This window comes from Lepisosteus oculatus, chromosome 15 (genome assembly GCF_040954835.1).
Source record: "Lepisosteus oculatus isolate fLepOcu1 chromosome 15, fLepOcu1.hap2, whole genome shotgun sequence".
Classification (NCBI taxonomy): domain Eukaryota; kingdom Metazoa; phylum Chordata; class Actinopteri; order Semionotiformes; family Lepisosteidae; genus Lepisosteus; species Lepisosteus oculatus.
Window position 1 is genome coordinate 33,877,051 of NC_090710.1, and position 23,895 is coordinate 33,900,945.

The window sequence follows — 23,895 nt, forward strand, 5'->3', positions numbered from 1 at the left end:
ACCTAGACCAGTCACTCTGGCATGTTTGCTGCTCTTTGATAGCCCAGGAGATTACACCCAGGATTACTGTAATCTACAAATGAGCACCCTTGTACCTGGAAGAGCATGGTCCTGTTCTTTTCTGCATCTGAGGGCTGCACATGGCTTGGCGCACTGGCGTGTCTCCGGCGCAGTGGACCCGTCAAGTTGCTATCTGACACCTTTTTTTGCAACCCTGCAGCCAGGCTGTTGCACCGGGTCCTGAACTCCTGCTGATCATCAAACCCTGAGTCCTCCAAGATGCACTCCGGAAAGGCACTGCGGGACCCATGGAGGCTGGCTTGGCTTGCGCTGGCCGAAAGGACACTGTTCCCATTCACGCTGTCCGCCGCCCCACCGCCCTCCCCGCGATCGGGTGGGCTGCTCAGGAGCGGCGTCAGGGGGTCTCCTTCTCCAACTATAAAAGATACCGAGTCTGTCGACCCTCTCTGGTCATTCAGCAGCTTGATGCGTTTGCTCTCCAACTCATGCTGCTTGAACTTCTCAACGCAGTCGTCAATCAGGGTGGAAGGGGCCTTTTTGTGAAGGACCGTCACCTTCCCGCAGTAGAGAACCTCAAACCTCTGGGAGTTGTAAAAGGCCTCCTCTCCCTCCTGCTTGGTCTTGGCATCCTCTTTGAGGGCTGCCTTCGACACCTGCCGGATACTGCTGATGACATCAGGCACCTGGGGGGATAGACACAGACGAACTTCAGCAAAAGACACTAACCTGCAGGAATACTCTCATCTTCACCCAATACACTGATAAAGCACTTCAGTGATAAAGGTCACATCAAGCCTATTAGACTCAAGCCTAATAATCTATCTTAGGAGCTGCAGTTCTGGACTGTGAAGTACTCAGCAAAGTTGCAAATCACTGTTATCAACAGTAACAATTGTTACATGGGGAGAAAAAATCCAAATAAATATTTAAAAAAATGAGGAACTGCAGAACAGATTGGAAGTCATGAATTAACTACGGCACTGGGCCATTGCATGGTCACTTTTGTCCTTTGAAAAAATAGCACAGTACGACAAAGAATATAGTTTTATAAATGTTCAATGAGGAGCTGTCAGCATGCTTTCTTAAATACTCAAATACTTAGACATCAGCTAATTTATTAAATAATTTTAATATGAAAGAGAAAGTTAAGTGCACATAGAACTTAAAACAGAGCAATACCTTCTCTTTTTGAATCCTTTTGAAGAGAAGAGACATTTTTTCTATTAATACAATCACAGCAAAACACCTTTACTTGGTACTGACAAGTCTAACAGCTATCAAATAAAGCACTGTGTCGTACTTTTGAACAAAAACACTCAAGACGCCATTTACTTTAGATCATTTCCTCCTTATTTGCTATTTGAGGCTTAAGGGCAGTTCTTAAATCTCCTAGTTTTTTCAAATGATGTCACTTAGCTGTTCAGCAAAATGAAACCGTTACTCTGGGAAATGTGTTTTCTGGGTGGAACTACACTACAAACAAATTTCAAGGGACAGAATTTAAAAGATTAGGATATTTATTTTTTATTTCATGTTAATAAAACAGAATTCTCTGAATTCTTAATTTACCTGAAACCAGTTCTTGCTAAAATCCATACTTTTAATACAACTTAACACTTTATGTAGGAACTGATTCTTAAAAAATTGTTTTTAGTGAGGTGCAACACGTTATAGGATATAAGCCAAGATATGATGTTCTACCAGAACACAAAAAAGAACAGTTTGGGGGTAAAGGAGTTCACATTCAGGTTTTTCTAACACATATCAAGTACTGCAGATCAGTGGGTGAAGATCCAAGTTTATTCTGTTGGTATTAAAATATCTGGCAGCATAAATATGAACCTGGCATAGACACCTAGTAGGGCAGTGTTCACATGTCTATTTTTTGTGAACCACATGAATAATTATTCCAGATTCAGCACCATAAAACTGTAATTGTTAAAGAAAACACACTGGTTGCCATTCATTTTCAATGTCTTCTCAGTTTATCATACATTTAAAACATTTTAATCTGTAATTCTACAGGCATTATTATACACAGAACAAAAACACAAAGTCAGCAATTCAGACAATTACTCAGCAATTAAGATCACTGTCAGTATAAAATATACCGATCCCTGTAATTCTCTTCTTTGTAGAGAACTACACAAGGTTTAATTAGTCCGAATTATTGTGCTGTACAGAGGGATAAGCAGGACTGAAGATGTAGTTCATGGGAGCCCGTGGTTCTCACAAAAGTCACCAGACAGCAGTAAATGTAAATTAATTAAAGCTCATTATTGATCACTTAACTATGAAATGAAAATCAAATATGTGTAACAAATGCAGCTGAACTGTTAAGAAGAAGCAAGTAAAGGAGCCAGATCTGCACCATTTGCAGATTAGAACACTTCCTTTTGATATTTCTCTTTAGGGTGAATTTATGCGTTTTATTCCTCCTCCCCATTTTTCATCTGATTCATAAAAGCTTCTCGTTGTGTTTTAGTCAAGCATATTTCTCCGTAGGTCCTCCACACAAATGTTATTGTGAAATGTTTTCTTTGCTATCATCAAACTCAGATACGTCATTACACAGCACCTGGTTAACACAGAGTGTATTCTTTGGCAACAGCTTTTATTCTCTGCCAGTTAAACATTTGAAAAGTAAACCTTGCAAAGCCTAACAACAATAAAAGCAATTTAATATAACTAGATGTACCTTGACAGAAAGCTTTGCAAAAATAACCCTGGTGACAAAACTGGACTGCCAGCCAAACCAGCCTGAGATGAAAAAGCAAGCTGGCACATGTAGCTAAAAAGAGAATGGCTGGCCAAAAGCAAAGTCACAGGCTGGTGTGATTTTATCACACAGCTTAAATTCAGCTTCCCTGTTCTGGAAATATATGAGTACCCTGCAACACTGTGTCAGGTCTAATTGATAAATGCTTTCTATTTCAACTACAAAGCTCTGGAGTTACAAGGCCACTCCCTCAGAGCAAACAGCCATACTGAAGGTGGTATGGAACTTGATCACAGATTCTGTATAACATTTCTACCCTTGCAGACACAAAACCTGCTTTACTGAGGAACAGCTAAAGGTTAATTCCACACTGAAAAGTAGAGAAAAGAAAGATTTTGGCTGAGCCCTCTATAAGTGCAGAAGACTCAAATCCAAAACGTTGCATTTCTCCTTATTATTTTCAGTGTGGAATTATCCTTTAGCAGATCCTCCGCAACCAATGCACGTTCACACTGACCCCCACTCAAACGTCTTAAATCAACGTTTTACTATAGCTGTAGTTAGTTTGGTGACGCAATGGATTTAGTGTAGGAATCTACAGTACCATCAGGGAACTGTTCAGTTAAAAAAAGGCCAGATTTTTTACTTGAGTTTAATTATTTGAGTGCTGCATAACATAGTATACAGTTTATGGATGTCACTCTGTAGTGACTGAGGAGGGAACTGCAGGAGGTCATATTTATATCCAAAGAAAGTACTGTGAGACAATGTGGTAATCACAGTTGCTGTTAAGGACAGCCTGGTTATGCACTACTTCGAAGGACGTCATTCATCATTTACCAGGTAACTAAAACAGCAGAATGGTAGTTTTACTGGCTATTGTTTTTGCTTAGGGTGCCAACCCTGAGCTGAGTAAATGCATAAAGCCAGCAACCACAACTGGCCACCCACTGAAGCTCAGCAGGTGTGAGCATGGTCAGTACCTGGATGGGAGACCACCTGGGAAAAACTAAGGTTGCTGCTGGAAGAGGTGTTAGTGGGGCCAGTAGGGGGTGTTCAGCCTGCAGTCTGTGTAGATCCTAATACCCCAGTATAGGCATACTTGGATGAGACATAGAACCAAGGTCCTGACTCTCTGTGGTGTCTCTCGAAAAGAGTATGGGTGTTACCGTCGTGTCCCGGCCAAATTTCCCCATTTCCCCATAGCCTTTAACAGTCATGGCTTTCTAATAATAATCTATAAATTGGATTCATTACTCTGTTCTCCTCTCCATTGAAAGCTGGTGTGTGGTGAGTGTACTGGTGCACTAAGGCTGCTGTCGCATCATCCAGGTGGGTCTACACGCTGGTGATGGAGGGAAGTTCCCATTACCTGTAAAGGGCTTTGAGTGGATTGTCCAGAAAACGCTATATCGGTGTAAGCAATTATTATTATAAAGAAGTAGACAGGATATCAATTACATGTTTTAAAGAAAGTTAAAAAGGTAATTATTAGGTCAATTATTCTTCTCTCTACTACTAAACACTTTGCCAGATCAAGTACATACATAATAGCAGAAAACAGGACAGGAATGTCATGTCTGACTTTAATTCATTTTAGATTTCTATTTGATAGAAAAACTGTTTCTACTTTTGCATCTTCCTTATTTTCAATCTAACCAATGCTTCCATCCAGAACCCAGCAGCTTTAGAAAGTGACAACATGGTTTTAATTCAGCTTTTAAATTATGGAGATTCTATCAGGAAAGAAAGTACAGTGCTAATTTAACATCTCAATTTGACTGTTGCTTTTGATAAGCAGAATAGCTGGATATCAGCAGCCTCCTCCTTCAACCAACAACAGACAGTTAAACAAACAACTCTCTCAATTCTCTGGACAAGGTCAAATATAAAAAGCTCACAGCTATCGGCTACACTGCCACCTCAACAAGGAACAACAAGGAAAGGCATAATAAATAATAAAGACTGTCTAATATTTCAATACAGTCGCTATTTATTATTTTTACTTTATGTTAGGAAAGCTTAATTCTTCTATAGGAAGTACGTTTGGAAAGAAGCTGGAAATAATCTTTTGTGATAATGTCAAGAGTTTCACACCTTGTGTACAGAAAAAAACATTTACATCATTGTAAATTTACTCAATAATGAAGACTGGAATAGAGTGATTTTTGTTTTAATAATTTTGCAGTAAATAAAAGAATTTCACATTTTCATTATTCTTTTGGTTGGATCGATGTGTGAAGTGCTAGAATTCTATTACACAATGATCAAACTCATATTTCCCTTTTAAGTAATTCAACATAGCTCACGCAGAAGCTAGAATATCGGACTTCAACAGAACCTGTAGGGAATCTCATCTGCACAATAAACTAGACCAGAATATCGTAGGATGTATCCATGATCTACAGCTTCAGAGGTTTCTGAGGGTATTTTAACAATTAAAAATAATTAATACTGTATCGGTAACAGTGGCATTACTTCTACAACATACACATTATTTGATTTCATGTTCCCCCACTGAACAGGATTTGCCATTATATCACCCACAGAATCAAAAACGTATTTATACAAAGCTGGAATTCCCACTATTAACCATGAGAAAATGTACTTTGATCTGGTCGCTCGTTTATAACACACATACTGTATATGCCATAACTAACTGGAAATGAGGTCTGCATCGTGCATACAAAAATATCCCAAACAATAGACCACCCACTGAAAAGTGTGAGCCGGACAGAACTGGGGTAAAATGATTTTAAACTACATTAAGAAAAACAGCTGCACTTAAATGCAAGGATTTGTCTTTAGGATGGGTACGCTTTGAAACTGAACTACTCGAAGCAGGCACCATGTGAACAAAGCAAAGAGCTACTCTTAATGATGCGTGACCATTCTGCTCGTGTTTAACCAGATTAATGACTCCACACTCTCATTCTGATTTTATCAAATTCTGTAAGATGTGCTTGGAGTACTTGTCATGACTCCGCATAAAGGCAGCTCATTATCTTCATTTCTTTTCCAGATGACAGGAAAAGGTCATTTTCCACTGTATGCGATAACACTTTCATTGGCACAGCTGTTAAGGCATGAGGGTGGGTCACCATGCTGAGTCAGTCTTTCTCACCTTTTCTCTGGTGCAGGGCACTGCTTTTTTTGTACATTCTCAAGGCTAGATTTTTCACCAGACTCGAGTGAATAATCTTTGTTTGAACATGCATTTGCATTTTCCCAGTTCCTCAACTGAATCGATAGTGTAGAGTACTTCAGGCAAATTGTGTACCAAAATGGATAAGTATATACTGTAGTATATCTATGAGCTTTTCTATTATATGTTTTTATCACCTATTACCGTCAACACTTAACAGTTAAAAAGTCAAATGTTTTCAAACTCCCAAACCCAAGCATCACAAATTATTAACAATGAGGAAGCAAAAACAAGACAAGAATTTCCCTACTATTACATATATTTGCATCAGTTAACCTATGTAACACTTAAAAAAACAGTCTCTCTTCCAGTTCACATATAAGTTTCATACATATTGAAATGTAGAGGTTTTATTCAAGTTTAATTTGAAATTGGTGACGTGGCTTCCTGGGAAGATACTTATCTAGCTTTCAGACTCAAGCCCAAATAATTTAATGGCCAGTGGTGAAGTGGCCAGCCTCAGGGCTCAACACCAACACGACTGAACAGACAATTCAATTACAGGCCTTACTGGTCTCAGTGCTTGACCCTTAGTAAAAGCATTATGTGATTTAATCTAATTACTGTTAACAAATCTTGCATATGTAACAAAAATGTACTCACTGCCTTTTATAAAGAATTTGAGAAAAATAAAGCTTCATTGCATGACATAATGCTGAAATAGTGGAATTACTGTACCCTTTTTGCCATTCAGCCCACTGAAGCTCAGCAGGTGTGAGCCTGGTCAGTACCTGCATACTGTAGGAGACCTCCTGGGAAAGCTAAGGTTTCTGCTAGAAGAGGAGTTAGTGGGGCCAGCAGGGGGCGCTCACCCTGCGGTCTAATCCCCCAGTATAGTGATCCTGTCACTATACTGTAAAAAGGCGCCATCCTTCGGATGAGACGTTAAACTGAGGTCCTGACTCTGTGGTCATTAGAAATCTCAGGGCATTTCTTGAAAAGAGTAGGGGTGTCCTAGCCAAATTTTCTCCTGGCCTTTACCATTCATGGGCTCCTAATAATCCCCATTGAGAGCTGGTGTGTGGGGAGCGTACTGGCGCACTATATAAAAGCGTCATGTAAGTTCTGTATAAGTAATTATTATTATTCAAGAAAACAATATCATTAGAATGCAGTAAATGTGATGAACGGCCTAAAGGCAAACTATAGAAGCAAGAAGTAGTAATTTTCCAATTTAAAATTTTACCAAAAAATGTCCAAAGCCCCAAGTGTAATGTCAACTGAAATAGAGGAAAAATATCCTTTAGGTGGTTAAAAGGACTGATATAAAACATACATTCATCATACATCATCATCATACAAATGATTCAGATAAATAATGCAGCTGCTGCCTTGTTTCCATGGATGCATCAGGTGTTTCAGTAAAACTAAATCTTAAGCAAAAGTATGCAAATTTTTCAGGAGCATAAATAACGTTTATGTATTTTAGCTCACACAAAAAGAAAAGCAGGAAATGCATTTTCTGTTATTAATTAAATATAAACAATGTCAAAATGTCATTAAATAATACAATGTAAAAATCATAAACTTAATAAATCTTCTTTTCTTTAAGCACCACTAATATTAACAAGTGAACAGTCAACTAACTTTTCAATGCTCATCAATTACTTTCCACTATTTAATGTCAGCATTTGTTTTTTTATGTTTTTAATTTTTAGCCTGCAATCACATTTTAGCACTATTTCAGAAAGTTCCATTTAGAGAGGAGGCTCTTGGCAAGAGATCGTCGTGTAGTGCCTTCCCACGTTATTCTGCCAGTGGCATTCCAGCAACTGGAAATAAACAGTAGCCCTCATAAAGACTCCTGGGAAGCTCAAGTTCAAGAGTCAAATATGGTGCAAGCGATCATTTCGCATTCCAGCTGCAGCACAGTTTCTAATCATTCTAATCTAATACTGGGGAAGTCCATGCAGCTGCTGCAGCTGCTCATTTGTCTGATTTTACAGTAAAAAGAAGTTTTGGCTGTTGGGCTACTCGTTATCCTGTAGTCTTACTACTCCCATGTTCAATACTTTCAAAATTCTTTGTTTTTGTATTGTACAAAATAAAAATATCTTCACTTACACTTGTTGGTGTTTCCTTATAAAAAGTCTTCATCAGAGAACGCTTGTATAAGCTAGCAAGAAATGAATGTATATAGCAGAAAAAATATAGCAGAAACTCAGAAAAGGAAGAATATTATCTATAAATCATACATTTTCTTTTTCCTGAGGAGTTCGGTTTCGCTAATCAGTAATATCATACACAATTACAGCCTGGGAGAAGTTGTAGGGTAATGTAAAGGACAAATTTAAAACCCAGACTAAATCTAAATTTAAACTCACTGGAAATGAAGATCTTGGTTCGTAATGGCTGTGTTTTCACTGTGAGCAAACAAGAGGCCACTTGTGTGGCAAACTCTGCCGTGTCGTGGGGCTGCACTGCAGCAGCGGACGGAATGAATCTCCGTATAAAGACCTTTGGGATCCACTAGAATAAAATCTGCTCTAAAAATGCAAAGGACTAAATAATTAAAGTACTGTGTCTCAAACCTGAGACTAGTGGGTAAGTCAAGACTTAGGATTCAGTCAGGGTCCTCTCTTTGCTGGCAAATGAACAACAAATGTTATTTGTCGGAAAGAATGCACTTGACTTAATAAAATCTGCCACTTGCAGCAGCTCTATTGTAGTTTCAAGTTCCATGTATCCTCTGAGCCGTTGTTTTGCAAGACGTGAACTAGAGACTCCGCTACCTGCATAACAGATTGCAGCTCTGACGTCGGACTTGTGGAAACACACCTTCCACCTGCCGCTCTATTTCTACTGAGAAAAGCAAACCTTCAGTTTTAAAGGAACAGTTGTTTGAACTTTGCACAATAAGTCACCTTCGACAGCTGTGTTTTCATAGAGAACATGGAAACATGCAGTCAGCACATCACAAAAAACTTTTTCTTTCCAAAACTCAGCTTGGGTATAAAAGGGGGAGCAACAAAAGTGATTCAACTTTAAACATGCAGCCGCTTTTCGTGTAAAGAAATGGGAGTGTATGTTTTTGCAATGCTGCAAGTATTGCCAACAATCAGTAGTCAAGCAAGACAGCATTAACACCCCTACTGGAATGACTACAAATCATTAAAAACAACCTGAAAATCTTTGCTTTCAAACACAGGAATGGGAACTCACAGAGCTCTGTGTTATGGGATTTCTTGTTTGTGGAAATATAACAATGGGCAGCTGGACACTGCAACAGAGGGTAGATGAGGTTAACAAACGATTGTTCTCAGCAAAACAGTATATATTATGTGATAACTAATTAATTTTGTAGCAAATTCTAAAAGCTTTTGGGATACCATTAAATACTCCTATGAGATTAAACTGAAATTAAGGGAAAAATCTGAATAGGAAAGCTTTATTAATTTAATAATATAATAATATTTTATTATAACCTTTGTCTAACATCTGTAAGTGGTGATGTTCATTCACTCTAACCCTGAGGAGATTGTTGAACACTGAAAGTGTTACTGAAAGCGAGTATTATGTGAACCAACACTTGTGAACATGCGCCCATTAAATCCGAGATAGTACTGTGAAGCAGAAACCTTTAGAAAATGCTGAGCATATCCAATAAAGGGAAAAAATGAGCCCGTCTTGTGGCTCAGACTCATTATGTCTACACATGTACAGTATGAACTCTATATCTAGATTGGGAAATCCTGTTCATTTTCAACCCCACTTTGTATTTTAATACTTTGCTGAAGCTACAGAAACCACACCTCTCTTGCTATTGGTCTGAACATAGTTTAAACAGCTTTTCTTTAAAATTTCTTCATAAAGCCTCTTTTCAGTGCTAAAACCAATCTTTGCGATCTTTGCAGACAATAGTTCTCTGGTTATTCTGTAGAGGTTATGGAGAGCTTTAAATATCTGGGAACACATATCGATCAGAGTTAAACTGAGTATTTAGACTACATTTTTAAGAAAGCAAATCAGAGGCTATTTTTATTTCAAAGTCTAAAGTCTTCTGTTTCTACAGAAAGCCGAGATAATTACCTAAAAATAAAATGTGTTTGTACTAAGGGCACAAATGCTAAAAGGCGTGAATGGGCTATACTTGCCTTTTACAACTGCAGCAAACTCAAGATTCAGATAAACAGGGATATTTGTCTACAATGTGATCATGTTTTGCAAGAAATAATTCACCAAAACCCTGCAGATTAGTATGTAACCCTGCAGATATAAATATGATTGATATACAAAGGGAAGAGAATGATACAGCTTTATAACGCAACGTCTTTATGCCACATGTTTGTCAGTCGTGCAATGTTAACCTTCAGAACAATAAACAACACCTGTCACTGCTGCTCCTGCTGCAGCTAGAAGTTCAGATATAAAACTGTCATAGACCTCAAGAAATTGATGTCCTATTTAGTCTAATTTTGCATAACAGGTTTTGACTATGCAAAGAATTCTGTGATTTCTTGTTCTAAAATCTTATCTTATTTCAGCTTCACTCTCTGAAGGTCAGATTTATTTTATAGGAAGTTTATATATTCTAGCTCCACTCCTACACATCCTCATTATAGATATATTTTTTTCCAATTCAGCTGCACAAATGTCAATATTTTTTTAAATAATGCCAAGGAGGAATATGTTTTGTTGTTTGTTTTGTTTATAGCTTTATAGCCTGACCAACAGAATTGTTCAGATGCATCTTTGGAAATCGTTAACAGAGCATGGTGATCATTAATTACCAACTGTATTCTTTTAAACTCCACTCAAGATTCAGGTATTCAGGTACAGTCCATCATGAAAATAAAAGCATGGTAAGACAGTTACTTGGACTTATTACTATATGGCTTTAAAAATAAACTTGACTTCACAGGACAAGCTTTGTTATCTGCAAACTAATACAAATCCACAAAACTAATTTAGACCAGGTCTTGAGCTGGGGAAATGAGAATATGAGAGGTAAAAGAGGAGGCAGGATTTTGTCTCTTCTCTCTTCCAAACAACCCATCTAAGTTGTTGTTCACTTACTTGGCTGTAACGACTTACATTTGTACCCACCGATATTCTGGGTATTTTGCTGAAGCTACCTGAGAGAAATAACATCAGCAATACCTTATCCCTGCCCTCAACTATATTCTAACCTAGTCTCAAATACAAATGTCAGAATTTAATAATATTTAATATTTACTGTTAAACTGTGTAAAGAGTGATACAGGAGTGATAAATATACTAAACATTTTGATTAAGACTTTCTTAATGACCATCATGGTCATACCATGATCAAGCAGGAACTGAATTTCTTAGATCTCAAACTTTAGGGGTGTTTAAAACTAGCCAACTTCAGTTCCCAGAAAGCAAGGTTATAAGAACACATGCTCTAATAGTACCATGAAGCCACTCAATTACAGTGACTCTGAACTGCTTTCAGCTAGAGTCTGCCAGCTCCCTTTATGACAGCTATTCCCAGGAGTAGAGCCTGTTGATTTTGCACTGGTGTACTACTGACATCTACATTTTTTCCCTTAGAATTAAAAAAACAGAATTAAAAAATACATATGCTCCCTGCTTAACAGAGCTCCTTTAAGCCATTCAGAAAACTCAGTGTTTTTTTTTATTTTTAGCCTAGTAAGCATTTATTGTGGCCTGTCTTCCTTTAAATACATGATAAGCAGCACTTGACAGGATTAAAATGATTTATATTTACCACTTTATAAGGTTCTCCCAGTCTCCTTGAAAGACAGCAGAGTGTAGTTATTAATATTCAAGATGGACTCAGCATTATCCTCTCAGGAAAGGCACAGCTGAGCACTTACTGTAAATGATTCAGAGAGCAGCGCAGTCCCTCCCTCCATCACTGCAACCACATGATATCCAAGTAACAACAAACCAGTCAGGACTCATAATACTGGCAGACAATGTGGCAGAAAAGAACACTGATAGCAATAAAACATATTTAATCTAATTATGATGACCAAAACTATCACAGGGTAGAACATGCAAAGTATTTCAAGCTGTATTTTTTAAAATATTAAATAGCCTATTAAAAGCTTTGCTTATTTGTAATAAGGTGTATTTTACATGTGGAGGAACAAATAATAGGTTTATTCCATGCTGAAAAGAGAAGAAAACACAACGTTTTGGCTGTGGAGCCTTCTTCTTTTTACATGTATTTTACATGTGCTTTGTATCAAGGTACTTTCAGAACAAAATAATCTTTCAAAATAGTTATGTATCATGTTTTTACTTTCCTTTCCTTCTTGCGGCCTGTAGATTGTTACTCACTCCATTAGAGGTACCGTGAATTTTCATATTCCAATAACCTCACGACTCCATTAAGGAAAGGGTTATTATATGGGATATTTCTTTAAAAATCTAAACTCTTCCCGAGCCCCATAAACTGGGGGGTCCTAAATAACTCCACCACTAAAGGCTATTGCCTGAAGGTTGGGTAGAGCTGTATATGTCACGATCTTAAGCCCTCGTCTCAAGGATGCTCAAGCCCTTACTTGTTTACCTTTGATTTCCCGCAACTGCCTCCAGTTCCAGACCCATTCCTACAAAAGCCAGACGCTCCTACCAATCTGGGCTCAGCTTTGGAAGATGAACGCCCAGAAGTCCGCCTACCAGCGAGTCCAGGAGGGGCTCGACGGCATAAGCTTCACAAAAGCATCCTGACCTTCTGGGTCTGGGGCTGGGAGCGCCTGACCCTGTTACCCTTTTTATTCCCCTGACCCTTCACCGGATCCCACTCCGGCTTTTGACTCGGTCTTGTCTCTGTCACGGGTGGATCATGGACATTTGCTTTCCCATGGATTTTATTACGGACTCCCTTCAGACTTTTTAGCCTTGGCCAAGCCCCCCACGAGCACCAGCGAACCTTGGACATGCCCACCTGTTCTTCTTTCAGCCCTTCCAGTCTTTTTCCCCGTGTTTGTCTCACTCCCCTGTCATCTGCATAGGGTCCTGAAGAGGGCTTCGTTAGAGTATAATGTAGACATTGGAAGTTCGAGCTTGGGTCACGTCACTAGAAGACTACAATCGGGATTCCCAAAAGACGGATCACAACTGGCTCAGCAGGTCTGGGATCAGTTTGCCAGGGATCTCCGAGATCCCAATGAAACAGCAGCCTTATACTTACAGTATATTCAGGGAGACCTGAGAGAAGCAATCGGGAGCAAAAACAAGTGAGATCTCCTTAAACCAACACCCAACATTCCAACTGACACTGAAGGACTGTTTATCAGCCTGGACACCTTCCAGAACTTGCAATATCTCTCACTTCCCAGATTCCTTTAACAGGCCCAGAACTCAACAACCAGAGAGCGGTGGGACGTCCATGCAGCTGTTATCTCCAAAAAATGTCTGCACTTCCCCCTCCCCCAGAAAAACAAATGAGAAAAGTAAATAAAATGTCAGAAACCCACTAAAAGGAGCCATTTGTAATAATGTATATTTATTTACAGTAGGAACTGCAGCGTTTATAGAATTGTTCACCACTAGCAGTTTAAGTGTGGGGTTGCTCTTTTTTCACCATGACAACCAGGTCCTGTTAACAAAGATTGCTATGTACACAGTTGCAAAAGAAACAAAAGAGTAGGTCTTTAGGTTAGACTAAGAATACCATGAATAACTAAGCAATAGTGTAAAAAGGTTGTGAGCCAATAAAACTGCAGTGAGTCAAGTAATTTATCTCAGCTGCAGCACAGTGAATCCCTAGTGATTCAGAAGGAGATATATCACTGAACTGAGAAATAAGAATGTCAAAATGATTTACCCTGTAAAACGTATTTTGTGTCATTGGTGAGTAATGGTGTCACAGTCACTGCTGCTGATCTTTCAGCACTATCCCAGGTCTATCAGTTATGAGTTTTGCATAAAGAGCATATCCTCATTCTTCTTGATCTCAGTGCTGCTTTAATATGATATCTTACTTTCTCATCTTGAGACTGTATTTAGAGTTTCTGACACTACTCTTAAATGGTTCAAGTCTTACCACATGTCTGCCTCGCTGGCAGATTTAGTTTTGAAATTGGTCTGGTTAAGTCTGGTGTTCCTCAAGGCTCCGTACTGGGGCCCCCAATTTTTAGAATTTTTATATTTCTACTTGGTCAGCTTTTAAGATTACATGGCCTCTAATATCACTTCTATGTTGACAATGCTTAAATCTACATCCATACCAAACCTGACACTGATGTGGCTACATCTACATCCTATGTTATCACTAACTGTTGCTGAAAAGCTAATCAACACATTTGTCTTCTTCCAAATTGACTACTGTAATGCTCTACTTGCTGGAAATTTTAAATCCACAAATTTCGGCAGCCAGAATCCTAACCAAGTCTACTGCAAGTGATGACATTACTCCTATCCTGGAGTCCTTGTACTGGCTTCCTGTCAGGTTTCGTGTGGACTTCAAAATCCTTATGCTCAACAATAAGGCTCTGCATGGCTCGGCACCTCAGCACCTGTCTGTGCTACTATTGCCTTACTCCCCACCTCACAACCTTCGCTAATTCTGGTCTCCTGCCTGTCCCCCAAGCCTGTCCACATTCTATGTGTGAAAGGGCCTTCTCCTGCTATACCAGAAAGCTCTGACACTCTCTCCCCAAGGATATCAGAGAGTCACCTTCTCTAAACTCCTTCAAATCCAGACTCAAAACCTTCTTCTTTAGAAGAGCCTTTACTGAACTGGTTCTGTTCTTTACCCCTTTCCCCTTAGCATGTTCAGCTCTCCCTTCTACTGTCTCCTCTCACTGTGAATTTTCATTGAGCATATATTGTGTATTTTTTGGTTATTGCTGAAGTTCTGTAAAGCGCTTTGAGAAGCCACCTTTAAGAAGACTATATGAAATAAAGTTTATTATATTCCATCCTAGATTTCCCTTCACACCCTTTGTTTAGTGAATTCCAATTACTCCCTTCTGAATGCAGATACATTCTTCCCAATTTAAAACAAATAGGTTTAAGTTCTAATTTATACCTGTGGCTATAACCTCGATTAGCAAATGATCCTTTTGTGCATGAGTATACATGAACTGCTTGTTTGTGGGTTTTCTTTACATTGTCTGCTGCTGTAAAATAAATTACTTCATTAGGACAATAAAGACTTTTTGTTCTTGCATGCTGCTCCCAGAACGTAGTGGCACAAAACAATGAAATAATACACAAATTATTAGTAGCATCCTCACATTATAATTTTAGATTGATAATGGATTACAAGGAAGAACAATCTCAACGGATATTATCACCACACAGTGCACACTCACAGTACTAAGTTAATGGCTCCTCCCAACATTTTCTTGCTGCAGGCATGCTGGCGCTGGACTCAGACCAGGTTTGTTAAGCTAAAACTACTGCACTGACTTTTTAAGGATGTTGCAGTCAGTCATTTTATGATTCAAGCTTGCAAAACGGCCCACAATTCTTAACAGTTTTCAAAAGTACACCAGAGACAATTACAGTAGATGCACACAAACCTTGAGCTAAAAGATTTATTTCCAGTTGTTTTTTTTAATCACTGCCGTCAGTCTGAACATTTGAAAAAAAAAATAATAAAGTACTGTAATGGCTTCTGTAAAACCACTGAACAGTTGAAAAAATATACTTATACATATACTACATATTTTACGGACTAATAAAGAAAAACAAATGACCACACTTATAGGCATGTTGCAGGGGTATTAAGGATTACTGTATAGCCACTGAGCATTATGACCAACCCAGAATTGATTACAAAGAAAGAAAAGCTGTTAAGTGTTGATACAGCTGGCTATATACAATAAAACTAAACCCTCTTTAATCAGTTTATACTGTAGATGACATCAAATGAGGGGAATAGTCAGCACTTTAGACAGAACAAATGAAACTCAAAATTATTAAAATAAAATTCAAGACAGGGTGAACGGCAGGTGACAGGATGTAAAAATTGAACTGTATTAGTTTTGAATAGATAAGACTACAAGACATCTGTTTGAAGTATTAAAAATCCTCAAGAGGCATTAAAGTCAACCCAGTTGACTTCTTCAGAATCAGCAGTGAAACCAGAGGACACAAGAGTAAACGTTGATTTAAAACCAAGAACAAGAGCCTTTATGAAAGGGGATGTAGGTCCATGGAATAAGTTGAATACATTGCTGCCAAAACAACCAGTTGAATGAAATTTGGTTTGATGAGCTCATACGATTAAAAGACGTACAATACAAATAAGAATAATGGCTGGTAAAACAGGCTATAGTATTAAAATACCAGACAGGCAAGAACCAGCACTGATCAAAAATCCCATCACTATATACTGACGCTACCTCTGCATATCTGTGGTCATCTAACTTATTTGGTCTATCCATGAGAAGGTTTCCACTGATCAATAAAGTGCAGAGATGGACAGTGTTTGTGATTGTATAAAACACTTTATTTTTATAATTCTAAGCCTATTAATTTTTTTAAAATCTTACTATAGCTCCTATTCATTGTGTATTTAATTTTGATTTGCCGAATTAATAAGATATACAGTAATTGGTGCTGGTATACCTGTAGGTGGTACTTTTCCCTCTTGACCGGAATTTCCAAACTAGTGCCCCCATATGGTGACCAGGGACGGGTGTAGGAGGTGCTGTCCTTTGGATAGGACATTCAACTTATAACATCATGACCTAATTACTTCACTTTAAAAATCCCATAGCACTGTTCATGAGAGGGAGTATCCTGGTTAAATTTAACTTTGGGTTTGTATAATCTGATCTACTGAATCTTGGCCTCCTCCTGTATGGAAAATATGTTGGAATCCTTTGGGATGAAAACCACTATTTAAATAAAACATATTATTCTTTAATAATTATTGTATTCATCAATTCATCAACTCATCAATTTCCCTACGGGATTAATAAAGTATTATCTATCTATCTTGTAAATGTAATGCAAATTGGTTGCTATGGTTGTTGAACTCAAATTCTACATATACCTAATTCTACATTATTCTGCATCGATGACAATACTATCCCATCCAAGGGATCTAGCAGTGTGCTTGAAAAGAAAAAGGAAAATGTGAGTTAAAACCTGACACTTGCAAGCCTTTAGAAAAACTGATTAACAAACCAAATCAATGGTCAGGAAGAGAGTGTGTTTACAGAGCACAATTAATCACAGATCAGAATTCTGATTTTGCTCAATGTTTCACGGGTCACTTAATATGATCAATAATTACAAAAGCAAAAGGCACAAGGTTAGAACCACATGGCACTGCAACCCAATCCAGATGTGGGATGTTCCAGAATCATTTGCAATATTTCCAAGGTCAAAAGAGGGGCTTATATATCAAAGAAAAATAAATATTTTTTTAACAACCACTTTAATTATCCTTCTGATAACCATCCAGATCACAGAATGAGCAATGTTCTACCCAATAACATGTTATGCAGGGGTGAACCAATTACAGGATTGAATTTATTAAGTTTCCTATCCTTACACCAACAATGGTGATGTGACTTTGGGCAGCTCCTATCTGGGCATGACTCCAGTCCAGTCTATGGATCGATATCTGTAGATCAGCAAACAATTTCCAAAGCAGTTAACTGTGAACTCATATTTTTAGGTTTCATGAAATTAGTGGTAAAATTAATTTTGTAGAAGAAGAAAAAGCACTCTACAAGTTGTTTCATTTCTAGACAATTTATATTACAAACATAAATAACCAAATAAAACTGTGATAAACGTATATGTATACTGCACCAAATAAAAACATACTGTATAAGAAGGACTGGAAGAAAACTGTCATTTCTCAGGCAATATGTTGTTTCTTCAAGTTAAAGTTAATTTATAAGCTCATTTTTGGTGATGTTTGTAACAGTTAAAAAAAACAGAACTTTTCACTCCATATACCAGTCTACTGCAGAGAGCAATTAATAATAATAGTGTTTCTTTATTAGCCCAATATCTTGCACTAGGAATTTGTCTTTTCACATACCCCAGCTTTTCTCCATGGGACCTCTCCATGGGCCACTAGGACCTCTTCCATCCTTGTCAAGGGGAGTGCTAACCTTCTCTCCTTTCATACAACACACACGGCTCTTTCATTTAGATTTTCACACAGCATTAACATCTGAAAAGGCGATAAGCAGAACACTGATCATGCCAATCAGCGATGTTTTGAGCCTAGGGCTGGGCGATATGGCCAAAAACATTATCACGATACAAAATGTTCATTTCAGTCGATATCGATAATTATCACGATAAATGTCAAATCATTATTTCTTTCAAGTTTAAAGGCAGATTTTTTCTCCTGGGTGAAAGCTGAAGAAACCAGACAGTTAATTGCTAAACAACAAACACTTGCCAAACAGCAGAAACATTAAACAAATCTGTTAGCTGCCCGGACTGCAACACACACGCGCACTTGCGCAGTATTTTGTGCGCATGCGCATATCACGCGCAAAGCATAAACATATATATCGAACATTTATCAAACTTTTGTTAAAATTATATCGAGGAAAATTATATCGTGATAATTATCATTATCGAATTATCGCCCAGCTCTAATTGAGCCTCTAAAATAAGTGTTGGAAGTCTACAAATTAAAATGAAATAGAACATAACAATAATGTGTTTAAACAGTTAATTTTTCTGCAGACTTACAGCAGGTATCACTGAGTCACAAGTACAATGAATAAACTTGTTTCAGCTACAAGATGCCAAAAGCCTAGCCCTATGGGTGTACTGAATACTTTGTTCCAAAACGTATGTTATAGACAACATAATACAAAAGGATTCATATATCACATAAAAGCACAGTCTAATAAAGATTTTACTCATTGTTGATCATGCTTCAATAACTTAATTCAAAGCTCAATGAGTTAATCCAAATACTACAAATCACTCTACAATATAGAGATCAGCTTAAACTTTAAAGAAGAAGTCTAGAAGCGAAGAATTAAATATCTGGGATATTTATATTACTCACACTATTCAATACCTGCAATAATGTAGGCACATAACACACTGTAAAAAGCACAATGATTTATTGACCTTAACTATTTTAAGTGGTATAGCAACACAGATTAAATTAGGAAGATGAGTACTCAGGTTCATGCACTCAGATCTACCATATCAGTCAGATCAGGGCCAACAGCTCTCTTCCAACACCCTACAGTCTGAAAATGGATGGGAATCAGGATAACCATGCAGTCAGTGTACAAGGTTGAAACATGTTGCACTGCTTCACATCATAGTTGCAAATGAATGTTTGCTTTTGTACATCAACACCAGCAGGCTGTATTTTTTTTCAATTTCATATGGTATTTAGTGTGACGAACATAAAAGGATGGATTAATGAAGTAAAATTGTGTTGAGTAAAAACCCATAAATTAATGTTGTCTTGTTGAACAGGCTATTTAAATAGCCACTCAATAAGCTGTCAATTTGATAACAGAGGGTCTTATTTTCCCTCTAGGCAAACTGTATCCATGTGGCCTGAATTAGCTAAAAAAGGAGTTTTATTCAAAAGGAAACTGGACCAAAAAGTTTAAAAAGGTACCTGAACTGTAGCATAGATGCAAAGAATTGCACATTATAAAAAATGATTTTCTAAAAGTACCCATTTTTACCAGAAAACTCTTTTCAATGTTAAAATATACTTTGTGTCAACATTGCTGAAATACAATTCTAAAGCTGTCCAAACTGAAGTATAAATATCACAATTTTGTATCAGATAATTCAGCGACAAGTGTAAAGTTTTAGCAAGTACATCTACTTTAAATTGACAATTTTATAAGCAAAAATCTTTGTGTGGAAGTAACTACTATTTTTTTTAACAAAATATTAAAACCTGCTACTTAACATCCTTTAGTAATTTAGCCCGGAGTCTTTTAACACACATAAAGTTGTCCTTTACAAATCTGTCAGGTTACCAAACTACTTACCTGTCTGTCTTCAAGAATGAAATTAAGAAGAATTATGCAACATTATACATTAAAGCCAGACATACTGTATTTCCAGGATTTTGTATTTTCAAAGATATAAAAAGATAGATTAAAGATAAAGATTAAACACACATTAAATTGCTGTAATGAAAAGGGATTCAGCAAGTACATAGTCAAATTAAAGAAACTTGCTTATGAAAATTAAATTGGCTCTTCTTTACTTATGTTTTTTTTTATTCCTTTTTAGATTTTGTAGCTTTAATGTTCTGTTCTTTGTGGAAAGTTACTAAAGGCCACTGTGACTTACAGTCCCCGCTATCAAGCCAGTTTTTCCAGTACAACAGCAAAGCAGCAATTCCACAGTCCCACAGTTGCTCTGTTGGTGCAGCACACTCGGAAACCAGTTTACAGAAACATCACCATCTTTCTCTCCACAAGCCTGCACAATTCCTTAGCTTGTTACTCTCTGAACAGGACCTGCTGAAACGCATTGATGTTATTTTATAAATCTTTGATGACAGACTCTAGGTTGTGTTCAGATGCCACATTCTTTCAAAGCAGAAATCAGAATTTTAACGATTTACTACTTAATCTATAGATAATAGATGTTCTCTCATGGTATTGTTTGACACTTATTTGTTTTTTTTTTCCCTGTTTTGACCCTGGTCATTTTGCTTCTATTTCATGTCTTAAAGAGAGAAAACTTTTGCCCTAAGCTGACTTTTCAGAACAGGGGTAGCTCACTCTGGGCTAGTCTTTATATGATACAGTACTGCATGTTTTACACGTACAAAAAAAAGTGCTTTACAGTAGATGTAAAAATGTTAAGGATAGCAAATTGCAAAATAAGGGACATTACAAAATATAGCATATAAGAACATTAGTGGTTAGAGGAATAGCAGAAGATACATGTTTATTAAAAAATGGAGCAAACACAGACAATAATTAAATTAAAGCCTTTCAGGACTAACATTCTGCACTTGAGGGTGAAAAGTCAAGCCGGTATCAAATATGATAATTCAGACCATGTGATTTTAATAATCTGACCAAGTGGGAACATGTAAATACTACATTGTAGGGCACCCAGTAACTTTAGAACTAAAAACCCCAAAGAAGTGATTGGAAAGATAAGAGTTGAACCATTTAAGAGCAATGTCAGAAATGTAAAAACTGTCTCAAGACAGGAGAGTAGGTCTGGGAGAATTGGAATAGATAGAGAATCAGAATCAGCTGTGCAATGAGATAAACGTTAAATTGTATTACAACTAGGGCTGGGCGATATGGCCAAAAACATTATCACGATAACATTTTTCATATCAGTCGATATCGATAATTATCGCGATAAATGTCAAAGCATTATTTCTTTCAAGTTTAAAGGCAGATTTTTTCTCCTCAGTGAAAGTTGAAGAAACCAGACAGCTAATTGGTAAATTAAACAACTCTTTATTTTAAGAACACAACAAACACTTTCCAAACAGCAGAAACATTAAACAAATCTGTTAGCTGCCCAGTCTGCAACACACACCCGCCCTCGCGCAGTATTTTGTGCGCATGTGCATATCATGCGCAAAGTATAAACATATATATCGAACATTTATAGAACTTATAGTGAAAATTATATCGAGGAAAATTATAACGCGATAATTATCGTTATCGAATTATCGCCCAGCTCTAATTACAACAGCACATTCTAAAATGGCAAGTTAGAGATAGTAGAAGTCGTGCTTGAGTTTTTAGGCACAGACACAACTGAAACTGTTTTAAAGGCCATTGGTACCACTCCACGCACAAGAACTCATTTATTATGCTGAGGACTTTAGGGCAGAGGGCTGGAAGACACAAGTGAAATAAAACAGAACGAATGGGATCCAGCAGACAGGTGGTGAGTTTCACATGCAGCACTAATTACTAAGGCATGCAGTGTCAAGTTGAGAGGAACAAGAAAGAGTAAAAACAGGCTTGTAGGGAGGAGCGAAGTAGTGGCAAGTGTGGTGGGGAGAACATGAAGCTGGACATCTTCAATCCTGGTTGTAAAAAAACTTTAAAAAGTGTTCCATAGTTAGGATGAGGAAGGTAATGCAGTGTGGCATAGGCTTTAGCATTCGATTGACGACAACAGGTACACATGTAGCCATCTAAACTGCTCTTCATAATGTGCGCCAGTGGAAAGCACACTGCGGTATACTACAGCTAACTCTGTTCAGCATGCTGAATTCAGCCCTTCACTGCTCAATGAAGATCAGTAACTCAACGCAAGTACCACCTTGGAGTGGTAGCTTAATTTAATCAGTTTTTTTGTCTAATAATCACATTTTCTGAAAACATAACATTTTATGTGTTTTCAAAAATATAACACAGCCTATCTACTACTTTAAAAAGTGATGTTTGTAGCAGGTATTGTAGTACATGCCATGAACGGAGCATGGATTGGACCTTGGTTTTTAATGTTTCTGGCACTGAGAGATATTCTCAGTAAAATTAATTTTACAGAGCGACTATAAACTGATCAAAACAACTGAAATTGTTAATATTGCTATTTGCTGTTGAGATACAGAATGCATTGTTCAAAAAACATTTTAATATCATTTTAATAATTGGTTGCAAAACATTTGTGTAATTAATGGTGTAAACAAATTAACAATTTAAATCCTTTGATCTAAATATAGTACAGACTTGTTTAGGTTACAATGCAACTTACTATTCATGACAAGTCATTCAAATCACTACTCAAAACTTTTAATTCAATCTGGCCTTAATTCTGGTTAATTTGCAGGGCTACTGCAGTCCAGCATCAGATTATGGAGAAATTTAAAAAGCCATGACTTGCTTCTTTCTGACACCACGGTGTCTACAGTAGTATGCCGAATGACACCTTGCACATTATAGACAGCTGCATCTGTATCTGGGTTGTTTCGATTATTCTCAATGAGAAATCAGAAGTAGCTAGATCTAGCAGATATCACTGCATCTTTATAGTCAGCACCAGTGCATTGCTGACAGACAAAAAAACAATACCTGCTAAAAACAATATTTTATAAGAACAAACAAATCATAAAACATTATAACAGTAAAAATGCTATCAGTTAGGGACTATAGCCAGAAGTTCCAGTGGTTTCTAAGGATCTTTAGGTAATGTTCTAAAGACAAAGATCCTGGAAGTCTTTTCCCTAGAAACGTCTACAGCACAACAGTTTTCACAGATAGCAGCAGCAGACCAAATTCGACCAAACAACAGACTCTCAGTCACATGCACCCACTCTGCAGTGAAGCGCATCAGCTGACTAGTACCAGAGTTCTATCGGAATATCAAGGAAAGTTCTTGTGATAAAATACAGAAAGGGAAAAAGAACTCAACCTTGATGCAGCAAGTGCAAACATTAATGATTATTTTTTCATAACTATATGGTTTATATATACATTTTACTATGTAGTTCAATAACATGTCATAATGCTATTAAATATTAAGTTTGTAATAATAATTATTACTATTATTAATTAATTATTGTTATAATTCCTATTTGAAACATCCTACCAGGAGGGTATACAAATCTTATATAAAACTGACAAGCCACAGAAACAGGCATGGCTTGGATAAATCTATGTATTACTCTAAGTATTCAAGATTTGGTTCTGTTTACAAAGCAAAAATTTAACATTCAGCTTTTCCAGGTAATAAGATCTTTTTGTTGAACTATATAAAGTAACATCAAATCAGAGATTTTACACTTCTGAAAATGTGCCAGTTTAAAATACTGTTATCAACATACCATTTTAAAAGAGCAAATTCTAATACATAATCCAGGAATTAAAATAAGTCTCCCCTTGCAAATCACTTAAGATTTTTTTTAGGCTGTTTCAGATTTCTTAGGTTCAGGCTCTTACTGTATATGTAATTTGGAGTCAGGCACTGGATGTATCATCTTCATTATTTCTTCTTGAGCAAATCTTAATAAATGGACACAGTTAAAATCATAAATCAAGTGTAGACTTTCAAAAGGCACTGTGCACCATTATTTTTTTTGGAAACTAAATAAAATGGAGGTAGGTATACA

The 23,895-nt window shown here is 37.2% G+C and overlaps 1 protein-coding gene and 1 non-coding gene across 6 annotated transcripts in view; both read right to left on the reverse strand.

Moving 5' to 3' along the window:
- Positions 1 to 23,895, reverse strand: part of tbc1d4 (TBC1 domain family, member 4) — a 63,729-nt gene that overhangs the window by 31,520 nt on the left and 8,314 nt on the right. For all 5 annotated transcript variants that reach the window (XM_069179284.1, XM_069179283.1, XM_015364540.2 and 2 more), the window contains exon 2: positions 96 to 704. In XM_069179284.1, coding sequence (XP_069035385.1) covers positions 96 to 704 — 609 coding nt within the window. The remainder of the gene's footprint in view (positions 1 to 95; positions 705 to 23,895) is intronic.
- On the reverse strand, positions 17,871 to 17,987 carry LOC138223179 (U6atac minor spliceosomal RNA). The gene has a single exon (XR_011181699.1). It is a non-coding gene; the product is annotated as a U6atac minor spliceosomal RNA (small nuclear RNA).